This window comes from Populus nigra, chromosome 6 (genome assembly GCF_951802175.1).
Source record: "Populus nigra chromosome 6, ddPopNigr1.1, whole genome shotgun sequence".
Taxonomy (NCBI): Eukaryota; Viridiplantae; Streptophyta; class Magnoliopsida; order Malpighiales; family Salicaceae; genus Populus; species Populus nigra.
The window spans coordinates 19,326,850-19,339,013 of record NC_084857.1 but is presented as its reverse complement, the minus strand read 5'-3'; the positions used below and the strand labels follow the sequence as shown (position 1 = coordinate 19,339,013).

Sequence of the window (12,164 nt, the reverse complement as noted above, 5' to 3'; positions counted from 1 at the left end):
AGGGAAAACATTATGGATGACAAAATATTCAAAGTTGAACCATTTTTTAAAGAAAACCATCAATAAAACAACTGGGACAATGTAATGAGAGATGTTCAACTTTTAGCTCTCCTTGGAAACGGATGGACTTAAAATACAACAATTGATCTCAACTTTTTTGGAGACAGTGAAATGATGCAAGTTAAAGCAGTTCCAAGTTTTTACAAGTATGGACAATCTAATAATATTTGATAACCAACACATCCATCTAATTAAATAATGCAAACTCGGAGTTACTCTTATAGGTGATACAATGAAAAACATAAAATAGCACAGGTAATGATGCTCGCATTCAAAGACATACCATTCACCTGGTAGTTTCTGGATCCGACAAACAAAATGTAAAGTGAAGAGAACTAAATTACATTTCCCCCCCTTCTACTGGAATAGCAAGCACAATTATTAACAAACAAACAAGTAAGTCATGTGGTAGACTCAATGCAGCAAGGTAAATGATACATGATAGTCCCCTTGGCACATTGGATCACATTAGGGAAGCAATTAGATTTCTCCATCTGTGGGTACACAATCTATAGAAGTTGTTCATACCTGGCTCCGGAGGAAAAATATGCGAGGGTTCCAGCTCCTGCTTCCAATCAATCACCAAAGAGGCACTCGCTAGCAGCATTTATACACACCCGTGCTATTTCAACCGTATACAGTCGCTCTTTGGTGTGATTTGCAGCAACAATGGTCACCAAGTCATTATTCATGGACGATCAAGCATGCTGTTTTATGCCAAGTATCTGAACAAATTGGGGTTTTCTTTGTCCCTTTCAAGATAGTCTCGAGTAATCAGATCTTCAATCCGTTTTTTAATTGCCTTGAAATCAGGCTGCAAATCCACATTTCAATTAAAACAGTGATTTAAGATAGAGGGAAGAAAAGGAACGCATACCATCAAGGCATCAAGAGGAAACTAAATGTCAATATCAACCTTGAACATGCGACCCAACTGCTCAACACACTCCATAACCAATTGCTGGTGACCCAAAACTTTGCGGCTCTTCATGATGCGCACAATTGATGCATCAATCGCATACCTTCTGTCCTTATCAACATCTTCAATTACTTTCTTCTTTTCATCTACAGGAGGCAGAGGAATCTGCAAGTTGAACAAAGAAGGCTCATTAGCTTTCACATGATACAGAACAGCGCCAGGACATTGTAGAAGCTCTCAGCACCTTGATCCTCCTCATTTTGTCAGTAAATTTGGAGTTGAATTCAAAGTGATCGGTAGGAGATATTGTTTTTGTATTTGGCTCTTTGTTTAGAATCTTATACTTTGCACATGACAAAGAGTGGAGCAGTCTAACAACATCATCATCAGTCAAGTTCAATTGAGTCATGATCTCTGAATAACTCAATCTATCTGAGGAGTTAAAAAGCAACAGTGCAGAAGCCTATTAAACACGGGAAAAAATCAACATTAGAAATAAAGAAACTTATGGACAACCTGCACTTCTACACTAATCAGAATTAATAAATAAAAACATATGCGATTAAATTCATAAACATAACACCTGATAGGTTGTCACAATCAACTCCATGGTTTTTGGTTCAAATTTCCCAATAAGATTACAGGTACCCAATGAGTATATCCACGTAAGTTTCCTGTGCTTTGTTTTTATTTGATAAAATTCTCTAAAAACTTCAACACACTTGACCTAAAGCGGAAGCAATCAGACAATCAGAGAAAGGTATGCGTTAGTGACACGTGACCTAAAGAAAAACCACACATATCAACCAGAAAGCAACAAACATTTTAACTAAGACAAATTAATAAGCATACCATCTCCGCTGGAAGGTTCAAATCAAAAGACTTGTAACTAGGCCAGAAGCCAGTTGTCAAAACTGTAACCGTCAAGTCAATTCCTGGATTTGCATTTGGGTTGTTGCTTAGATACTCCTCAAAACTGGTTTGGTTTTCCCGAGCTAATGTCAAGTCCGTAACCTAGATGACAATCAAATTCAAGAAAGAATCGCAATTTGCATCCCAATCTTAAATGTGCATAGCAATCTAAACTTCTGAATTAGAAAATGATGGTTCAAGGCAACTGACCATTCCCTCCATCTTTGAGGTGAACTGCCCACCACATTGCTGCTTCAGCTTTGTCAAAATGCTTCTCTCATGGTCATCATTGGCACTCTTATCAAAAAGTAGACGTCGAGCAAGCTTTTTCCTGCCAGAAACCATGCAACAAAAAAATAATCCTCTTTTAGTTAAAAAGTTCACCATATAATGTTCGATTAAAGCATCTATTCATCAGAAGATGACATAATTCACCTATAAAATTCAGCAAACAAGTCTTTGTCGCTAATATAAGCAAGCAGCTTCACAACCTATAAATCAATGACAAATTCAATTATTAAGTTAAATAATAACATGAGCAACAGAACCATGCAAAGGCAGCACAACAGACCTTCTCCAGTGTTTCCTCAATGGCCTCATCACTCAGTTTCTCACTCCCACCTTTCTTAAGAATGTTATCACAAAAGGTTGCTAGTAATTCTGCACTTGAACTTCCAGCAACACCCTTGTTGCAAAAGACCTCAAAAGCTTCCTTGAGGGCCTGGAGAAGAACAAGTTTTAGACACAACAGATCAAGAAGGATTTAACCTTTGAATGTCAGGTATAAATAAACCACACAAACCTTGTGGAAAAGAGTGTGGTTCTGAAAACAATTGTTGACATATGCCAGATATTTGTCATGCAGCTCAATCACCTTCCTGACAAAAACCTGAAGGCCACCAAAATCAGCTTCCACTTATTTCAACAGTCAGTCAATATATGGATTTAAAAATGGAGACTTGCCTGTTCCTGCAAGCCAACCACGTCCTTTTTATCTGCCTTTTTTTATTAAAAAAAAAAAAAGTAACAAAAAAGCTGGCATTAGAATAACATGAATATAAAAAGAGCATTCACAAATATACCATGCATGTTGGTGAGAGTAATGTATCATGCAACCAATTTTATGAAGAGCTCATTATTAATGCAAAAATAGAGCTCTGCTGTACCAATCATCGGAAAAATCTCAACTTAGGAGCAGACCACAACCACGTGTGTTTGACTGATTTATTAGCCTAAAATCATCTCATAAATACCCTTCAACTCCTCAAGTAGTGGGGACTGAAAAATTTATCTATGATAAGCTTTGGGCAACCATCAGGACTATTCAGCAATACTTAGTGGCAGAGATACCAATATAGTTCTGATAGGTCATTCATTTCAGTTTTTTATGGTCTGTATTCCTACTTTCTCACAAATTGTAAAGACAAGAAGAACCAGTAAAGACCCAAGATTAGCAAGCAATCTTCCAAGGATGATATGCCAGGATAAATCTGATACTCAACAAGCATCTAAGGATCTATGACTAGGGTATGTAATTTATGGATGCTGTGCACAAGAGCTTTAGAACCTCAAGCTTGCTAAGGATATTTGACTACCCTAGCTCTTCTTTTAAAGAATGACGTTTATCATTGTCATGGATAGAGAATAAAATATTTCAAAAATAATAAAGTTGCTAAAGTGTTCTTAGCAAACTACAACTGGTGCAAAAGCAAGCACCATTTTGTCTTGGGAGCTGATGAGTTAGGGCCAGTGGGTTGCTGGGTTGGATAGATGATGGAATTGGATTCTGATATTAAACAAGGCTTTCGCCGATTTTTGGAAATTGGATTTGCTTTATTCATGAATGCAACAGAAAATGGTCATATACCCCATAAGGTAAGCAGGACGGTGGTGAATTAAAATCAATTTCAAAGCCAAGTTAAGCAAAAAAGGGATGCCAAATTATTGACAACAACATTTCACGTAACCTGCACACCAAGTATATCTTACCATCCTCATTATCATCATTATTATAGAGAAAACTGCTCAACAAATGAAATCTAAAAGTTCATACACAATCACAATACTTTTAGTGGAAGGGATTTATGAAAGCGGTTTCAAAGATTACAAAACAGTGCATAACCAAACAATGTTACACAGAAAATTGCACAAAAATTGAACAGATCTAAGAGAAAAACTCTACTTTTTGCTTGATGAGAGGGGCAATGAAATGCAAATATGAGGAAAGAGAATTTTCCCAGGAGTTAAATTACATAAATTGCAAAGTTTAGAATAGCCATAGGACCGACCTTCTTGCTGCTTGCTGCATCTTCAGCCTGTTTGACCAAAGCTGTACCTTCAGCAGTGACATGCTGTGTTATGGAACAGAAACTATCTCAGAGCATAGAAAAATGAAGGTGAAAAAACCAAGAAGAAAAGATAGAACCAACAAAATGCTTATCTCAGATTCCCCATGGCCAATAAATTATTAAGCCTACCAACCTGCTTAAATATACTAGAAACAGGATCTAAGCCTCGAGGTATTTTAGAAAAGAGCCTGAACATTCTTGATAAATCCTCCACCTAAAACAGCATGAAACAAAGCAAGAACACAACGACTGTTAGTTAATTTGCAATGAGCAGAAAAAATGGTTAACTAATGAATATATGATAAAAACCTTGTCATCTCTAAGCAGTGCATGACATCCAGAGTGCTCTTTTTCAAGCAGCTGGTTGGCATATACAGACAACTCCTCATGTTGAACTTTCTGCAGAGAAGAACACATGACTTCTGACACAACAACAAAATAACAGAGAGAATAAAAACAAGGGTAAAACTTTAAGTTAGGCCTCAAACCAGGCAATGCAGCTGTTTGAACCAGTACCTGAACTGGGATATCCCATTTTACAAGGTTTTCTAGTATTTTGTGTGAATAACCACCACTAATGAGCAACTAAAACAAAGAGTTACAGCATAGAATCAGCCACAAACCTCCAGCAATTTTGGCTCACTACTGGAATGCAAGTAATGAGAAACCCTATCTTTCTCCCTCATTAGACACTCCTCAGCCTGGAATCACCAACAAGATGCATTAGAAACTATTTGCATTAAAAACCATTTCATGAGGGCAAAAATTCTTTTTGACTCATTAACAGAACATATCCAGTTTACCTTTAACATGTAATCTGGACATGAATCATCTAGGATCCAGTTTGATGCTTTCCGAGAATAATAAGCAGCTGTATCTTTAAGCATCGCTGCTTCAAAGTCATTTTCATAATAATCCATCTGCCCCATTCCGATTTCAACAAATATATCTAAGACATTCTTCAATAAAGCTCGGTCAATCTGCTCTCCTTCACGCTCTTGATCAATCTGTTTAAGGACAATCATGTTAGCTATTTTGTCCATGTGTTAAGAAACAGAAAACCATCCATTTTAGAGAAACAATATGACCCTACCAGAGAAATTACAGCATCCCTCACTTTCCCATTCAACTCTTGGTACACCTGGAATCAAAAGACGTTCCATTATATTACATTATGATGTATCTTCTTGCAAGGGAATAGTTGTGTTAGCAAACAGAATATAGTGGAGTTTCAATTGGGACAATGGTTCAAGAAGCAATGGAAGGAAAAAAAAAATCCATCACAAACGCAGAACACAGACAGAATATAACACAGCACATGAGTCAGGTAATCAGCCATGACATACCTGATTGCGGAAACAAGCAAGTCCAACTTCATTAAGGGGTGGAAGTGACCTTCGGGCAATAAAATAGCGATCAAGGTAATGGAAGAAACGAGAAAGCCACCTGACCATGACTTTATGGTTTGCCCACCTTTTAACTAGCTCTCGTAACATAAACTCATCATGCTTCTCCCTTAAGGATGGCAATACCTGCATCAGAAAACAGAAAATTGGCAACAAATTGAGAAGTGCTTGATAAAAAAAAAACAGCAGAACATTGCATTTTTAATGGAGACAAATGAAAACTAAGACCAATCAGAAACATATCTACATATATTGGGTTGAAGTAAAAAGAAAAAATGATGTTAACAGAGGTTTAAGAGGGTTTTTTCTTCTTGTAAACAAAGTTCCATCAACTTCCAGTAAACTCATATGAAGGAATCTTATATTTGAAACAGACGGTAAAGCAAACAAATAGAAGGGGAGCAGCACCATGATGTTCAACATGTGCATAAGATGTCTCCCTCACCCAACCTATCTCCCTCCATCTCCTTTGAAAAGGAGCTGACAAGGTTATTTTGTTCCAAGTATCAATGAGATGGCAATGCATAACATGTGTTTATTGGAAAAAGGATAGAAAGTTGAGAAGACCTTGTCAAAGTAAGGGTATACATTAACCTGAATCACTTTGAATCCAATCCAAAACTGATTCACATGAATGCATGCGATCACTCAACCCAAATGTACAAGTAACCAGGGGGATTGAATATAAGATGCCTCATTTCTGAGCCACTGCCTCACCTGCATTTTTCCAGTTCCATGATCATGAAAAACAGCCAGGTTTCAAGAAGCAGGTATGTTTTCCAATCACATCACTTGGCATGGATTGACATGACATAAAATACACCATTCATTCACCAAGATGTATCAAACAATTACAAGAAGTTAAACAATAGCCTTACCTTAGGCTTTCTACTCCAGTGATAGGGGATGCTATCAATAATTGGTAGACAACACTAGCATTTAAAAATAAATGTTTCCTTCAAAACCATCCATTAAAAACCATAAATAGCAATTTCTCAACCCCCAAGCTACAGATCCTTGACTTGAAAGTATAACCATCCATTACAAGGACAAATTTGTCAATGCAGTAGTAACTAAACATATAATTTCTTGGTCAAGATGCAGATAATGGAAACGAGTTGACATTTCTTGTTGGTGAGAGTACATGTGACTCTAAACATGACGAAAAACTGTATGTACCAGACATGATTATGCAAACTTGATTTATATGTTCCTCACCGTTGAAGTAATGTATTCTTCAAAAGACTCCCGGTACTTGTCATATAGCTGTTGGGAATAATCATGAGGAGGCTTCTGCGTACACATGTTGTAAATGGTTCTACAAAAAAAAAGGAAATAAAAACATCATCAACAACAACAACAACAAATCAAGTCAAGCATATGCTAATTCAAACACATGTAAAAATCATCACAGACAAAATGTGGCATAGAAGTGTTTACGTGTATAGCATCATGTAGTCCTCGGAGCTGAACTGTGGCTCAGACAACCCTTCTAGGATGTTCTTCAGCTTAGTAATTCCCTTCTGCATAAACTCCCATCCTTGTTCAAGATCAATAGTCTTCCGCTCATTCATCGTCATATTTCCAAAAACTTAATTCCAAATTCCCAATACCAATATCTGCGAAATCTCAACACACAAATCATATATCTCACTACACATCCTAACACGAAACCAGAATTTATTTTATGAACAGCAACGAAACATCAAACGGTTAACAAACCAACAAAATTCACAATCTAAACAACATTCACTTAAAATTCTACTTAAAAAGAAAGGCAAATTTGTAACCAAATAGTCAATATCAAGCTACAACGAGCTGGAAGTTAATCTCATCAGGAATAAATAAATGAAACCCTAATTTATTTACAATAATGTTACTGACAAAAATCCCTCTTTTAGAGCCAAAACCCTAATTTTCCCAAAAAAAAAACCAGTTTAAATTTACGATCAGAGGAGGTATCCTAAGACTAAAAGTCATAATATTTCCAAACGAATTACGAAAATCGGAGGCTTGAAAAATAAATTATCAACAAAAATAAAATAATCAGAGAAATTAAAAGGGAAATCAATTTAACATGCATACAGTAACGATCAAAAGAAAAAAGAGATCGAGAGGACCAAATTCAAATCGATCGATAGCGAGCGAGAGAAGAGAAATACCTGATTTTTACTTCTGGGTTTTGAAAGAAATCGAAACCCTAGAAGATATAGAAATAGTGGATAGAAGAAGAAGAGGTGGGATTGGGAGAGACCATTGATTTGAATTAAGGAAAGGTTGGTGGGAGAGAAGGATTGTGTTGAAGTGGAAGAGTTTTGTTTCATTCACCTCTTCTTTCCATCCCTCCTATTTTCCATCTCTAATTATTTAATTTGTTTTTTTTTTTCAAGACAAAAACCACGACTAGTGTTGTTACACCACTTGTGTTGTGATTTTTATGTAATCGAATCAATTTCTGAAAGCTTACTACATGGATGCGGGCCAACATAAATTTTTTTATTATAAATAAAAAATAATAAAACTCGGGTTATTAACTTAATTAAAATTAATAAATTTATATAATTTTAATAATATAAAAAGATAAAATCAAAATGCAAAGAAAAAATAAATTAATAAAACCAACTTGAATTCATATAGATTAATATGTAAAATCTATAATCTAACGGGAAAAATCTAGTTATTCACATTTTCCTTCCATCTCTCCAATTTTTCATTGCTAGTTATTTATTTGTTTTTTTAAGACAAAAGCCACTACTTGTGTTGTGATTATTATATAATCAAATCAATTTAATGAAAGTTTATTATATGGGTGACTTTGGCGGGTTTACATTTTTTTTAATTGTACATAAAAGTAAAGGCAATGCAAATATTTTGACAACATAAATATTTTTTCTAATATCACTTGACATGGGGATAAAATTCTCAACAAGATTTTTCTCTCAATGCGATAGTCTAGTCTCACACTAGACTCAACCTTCCTCACAATTCCAACTCGTGTTTAGCCTACCACTAAGGTGTTTCACACACCCAAAGAACTTTCCCCGAATTCTTTCACGTAATAAACAAATCAGAAACGTAAGCACAATTTACAAGAAAACACTCTCAACCTTTATTAATTCCGAAACAAAAGATACACAAAACTAGTTGTGTGTGTCATGCACAAATCTGCTTGCAGGCTACACCTCATTAGTTCTCTTTTATCTTAAGAGAACGTGGAAGTTAGTTATAAAAATGTCACCCCTAGACAGATCTATACAACTAGTTAGTTTGGACAAAACAGTAACTGTCGAAAACTGCCTCCAACCGCCCCTTTGTAACTTTCCTTGGTCTGTTACCTCACATACCTTCAAGCCAGTCAGTTGAGCCCTCTCTGCCAACCTAGTTGTGCTTTTGCACGTCTTGGACATCCCTCTATCCAAGTCTGAAGTCGTGCCAAACATGCTATCGATGTTCGCATGCACCCGTTATGCACAGCTACCAAATCTGCCTCTGCCTATGCCTATGCATGATGCCTTTGCCTATGCATGTTGTTGATATCCCAGCAGTGTTCTCGTTGGCACGCCTTCGCGCCTAGGACTGTGACAAACCACCCCCACCAAAAGAGTCTTACGCCCTTATCGGAATCGATGTGAGGTAATCTCGCACCTTGTCCTCGTACTGCCACAAGTCAATATCTTTCTCCCATGAAACCTCTTCATTTCTAGCCCATTGAACTAGAAATTCAATCCTCCGGTTCTTTCTATGTTGCCCAAGTCTACGATGATCCATTATCCTTACAATATCATCGTCAAACTGCTTCTGAACCGTTATTGAGACTCGGGTTATTGACTTGACCCAAGTTAATAAGTCCGTATAATTTCAATAATATGTAAAAATAAAACAAATGCAAAGAAAAAAAGGTTAAAAAAACCAATATGAGTCCATCCAAGTTAATACACACATTTCATGTTAAGTTTGGGTAGGTTCCGGGTCAGTTTTGATTATATGTATACCTTATCCATTATCTATTAGGTAAGATAACCATAAAAGAAATATTGACATGTTTGTGTCGATATCCATCAAGATCGAATTAAATTATCATCTCTAATATTAAGGGATAAAATTATTTATCCATATGAATATTTATTATCTAACAATTATTTATTATTGAATAGAAAACAAATTAACTAGTATATAAATTTGAAGTGTGTGTGTGTGTGTGTGTGAAATTATTAAAATATAAAATAATAAATATTATATATATAACATTGTATTAAAAAAATCTAAATATTCAATAAATATATTTGTATAATATAAATATGCATTTTTCTCAATCACAAACAAGGAGGGATGAAATTTAAAAGAAAGAAAAAAGGCAATAAAAAAAGGAAGCATAAAAAACAAAGAGCAATAAAAAAAAGTTGATAAAATTTAACACAAAAATAAATTAAAATCAAATTTTGAGTATGGGTAGCAATGATTTCCTACATGTCAAATTTCTTAATATTCATATCCTACCTGTTACCCACTAAGTAAAAAATTTAGATATTCATAAACTATCAATCAAATTTAGGTATATGGGCATCAATCATCTAACTATTTTTTGTTATTCAATAAAAATTAAAATAATTAGTATATTAAATTATAAAATTATAATTTTATGTCAATATTAGGATATGTATAATTATATTGCACTAAAAAAATGTAAATGTTTAACAAGTGTGTGTGTGTATGTGTATCGCATTGTATTAAGAAAAATATAAATAGTCAACAAATATATTCGTATAATATAAATATACATTTTAGGTTAGGCTGAGGTGGATTTCAAGTATGTTTTAATAATATTTATACCCTACTCATTACTCATCAGGTAAAGTAATTATTCAAAAAACACTAACCCGTTTAGGGTAGGGTAGATCAAGTTGACATTCATCAAGTTTGGATTAAATTCTAATATCAAATATTGAGGGATGAAATCAAAAACAAAATTGAATTGGGAAAAAAGATAAAAATGAAATAAATAAAAATTAAAAGAATAAGAATCAAAATTGAAAAAAAAAAACTAAATGATGAGAGATGAAATTGAAAAAAAAAAACTAACCTACAAAAGATTTTAAAAAAACAAAATAGATGGTAAATCAAAAGAATGAGGATTAAATTTAAAATAAAAACTAAATGAAATCAAATAATAGGGATGAAATTGAATAAAAAACCTACAAAAGATTAAAAAAAAGATGGGAAATCAAAAGAATGATGACCTAATTGAAAATAAAAACTAAATAAAAGCAAATGATTTAGACAAAATTAAAAAAATAAACCTATGAAATTTTTTTTTTAAATGTGAAAATCAAAAGAATGAGGGTCATATTATATTAAAAACAAATGAAAGGAAGTTTGTGTACTTTGCCAAAGAGAAGAGAGAGAAAAGTGGAAGGAGGAGAAAAAAGTCTAGAACCACACCACCCGTCTTTTGCCACCTCGCACGCCACCACTAGGAAGCTCTTTGTGCACTGCTTCAAACGCCACTATGGAATGCAGTGTTATATGGCTAGAGGAGCCAATACGCGCTTCCCGAAAGGCGTTGGCTTCTCCCCCTTATTGATGTGTGCATTACATGCCTAACAACGTTTATATATATATATATATAAAGACCAAATTACTCCTAATTCTAATCGACAATTACAAAAAAGATAAAGTGAGATGATAATACACCCCTAGACCCAAATTCAAGAAAAATAAAAAAGCAAGGGTAACTAAGTAATTACATTGTTCAATAAAAACTAAAAAACCAGAAACACCCCTTGCCCCAGGTTATTTTTTTTTTAAAGGTAGATTAGTAATTCCATTATGCAATAAAAATATGAAAAGATTGATTCACCCTCAAACAAATTGGTAATGACCTTTCAACCTCGTGAAAATGTCAATCAATTTGCCTCCCCAAGACTTAGAGCGTGTTTGGGAATGCAATACAAACCGTGTTCCCTCAAATTTTGAAAAAAAAATTGCTAAAAATTATTTTTTTTAATATTTTCAGATCGTTTTGATGTGCTGATATCAAAAATAATTTTAAAAAAATGAAAAAATATTTTTTTGATGTATTTTTAAGCAAACAACACTTTGAATCGCAACCGCTACCACAATCTCAAACAGACCCTTAGCTCTTCCCTTACAATTATGGAGAACAAAATCATTAGTGCATTGTAGCAATCCATGATGTACTGAGTCTTGCTCCACAATGAAAGGCTGAGCAAGCTTAATTTTTTTAATATTTGAAAATATTTTGTATTTAACTATTTTTATATAATTATAATTTCTTATAGTCATTATAATTTTTTATATTCATGATACTTTTATTATAAAGATTATTTTTATTTTATTCAAAATTAAAATTATCATGTAAAAATCATATTTGTTAACTTGAATATATATAATGTAAAATAAAATAATTTTAATATTCTATATTGTTAAAAATCTAAAAATATTGTATTATTCATCATTTTAGTGTTTTTTTAGAAAAATTATATGTTTTAGGCTAATTTT

General features: G+C 33.9%; 1 protein-coding gene across 3 annotated transcripts; it reads right to left on the bottom strand.

Annotated features, from left to right (window-relative positions):
• Positions 1-226: 226 nt before the first annotated feature.
• LOC133696564 (cullin-1) lies at positions 227-8,042 on the bottom strand. 3 transcript variants are annotated; one of them, XM_062118782.1, is made up of 20 exons: positions 7,808-8,042; positions 7,086-7,273; positions 6,864-6,963; positions 5,586-5,771; positions 5,333-5,380; positions 5,043-5,246; positions 4,863-4,940; positions 4,549-4,638; positions 4,373-4,453; positions 4,180-4,242; positions 2,855-2,890; positions 2,694-2,780; positions 2,463-2,612; positions 2,327-2,382; positions 2,102-2,222; positions 1,832-1,993; positions 1,563-1,706; positions 1,224-1,442; positions 977-1,144; positions 227-874 (listed from the first exon to the last, which is right to left on the bottom strand). In XM_062118782.1, the coding sequence occupies exons 2-20, from the start codon at positions 7,223-7,225 to the stop codon at positions 773-775; spliced, it is 2,235 nt and encodes a 744-aa protein (XP_061974766.1). In that variant the 5' UTR covers positions 7,226-7,273; positions 7,808-8,042; the 3' UTR covers positions 227-772. The 3 variants fall into 3 exon arrangements, with proteins under 3 accessions (XP_061974766.1, XP_061974765.1, XP_061974767.1); XM_062118781.1 differs by having other exon boundaries at positions 7,086-7,264; XM_062118783.1 differs by lacking the exons at positions 7,086-7,273; positions 7,808-8,042 and adding an exon at positions 6,240-6,362.
• Between the last annotated feature and the right edge of the window lie 4,122 nt (positions 8,043-12,164).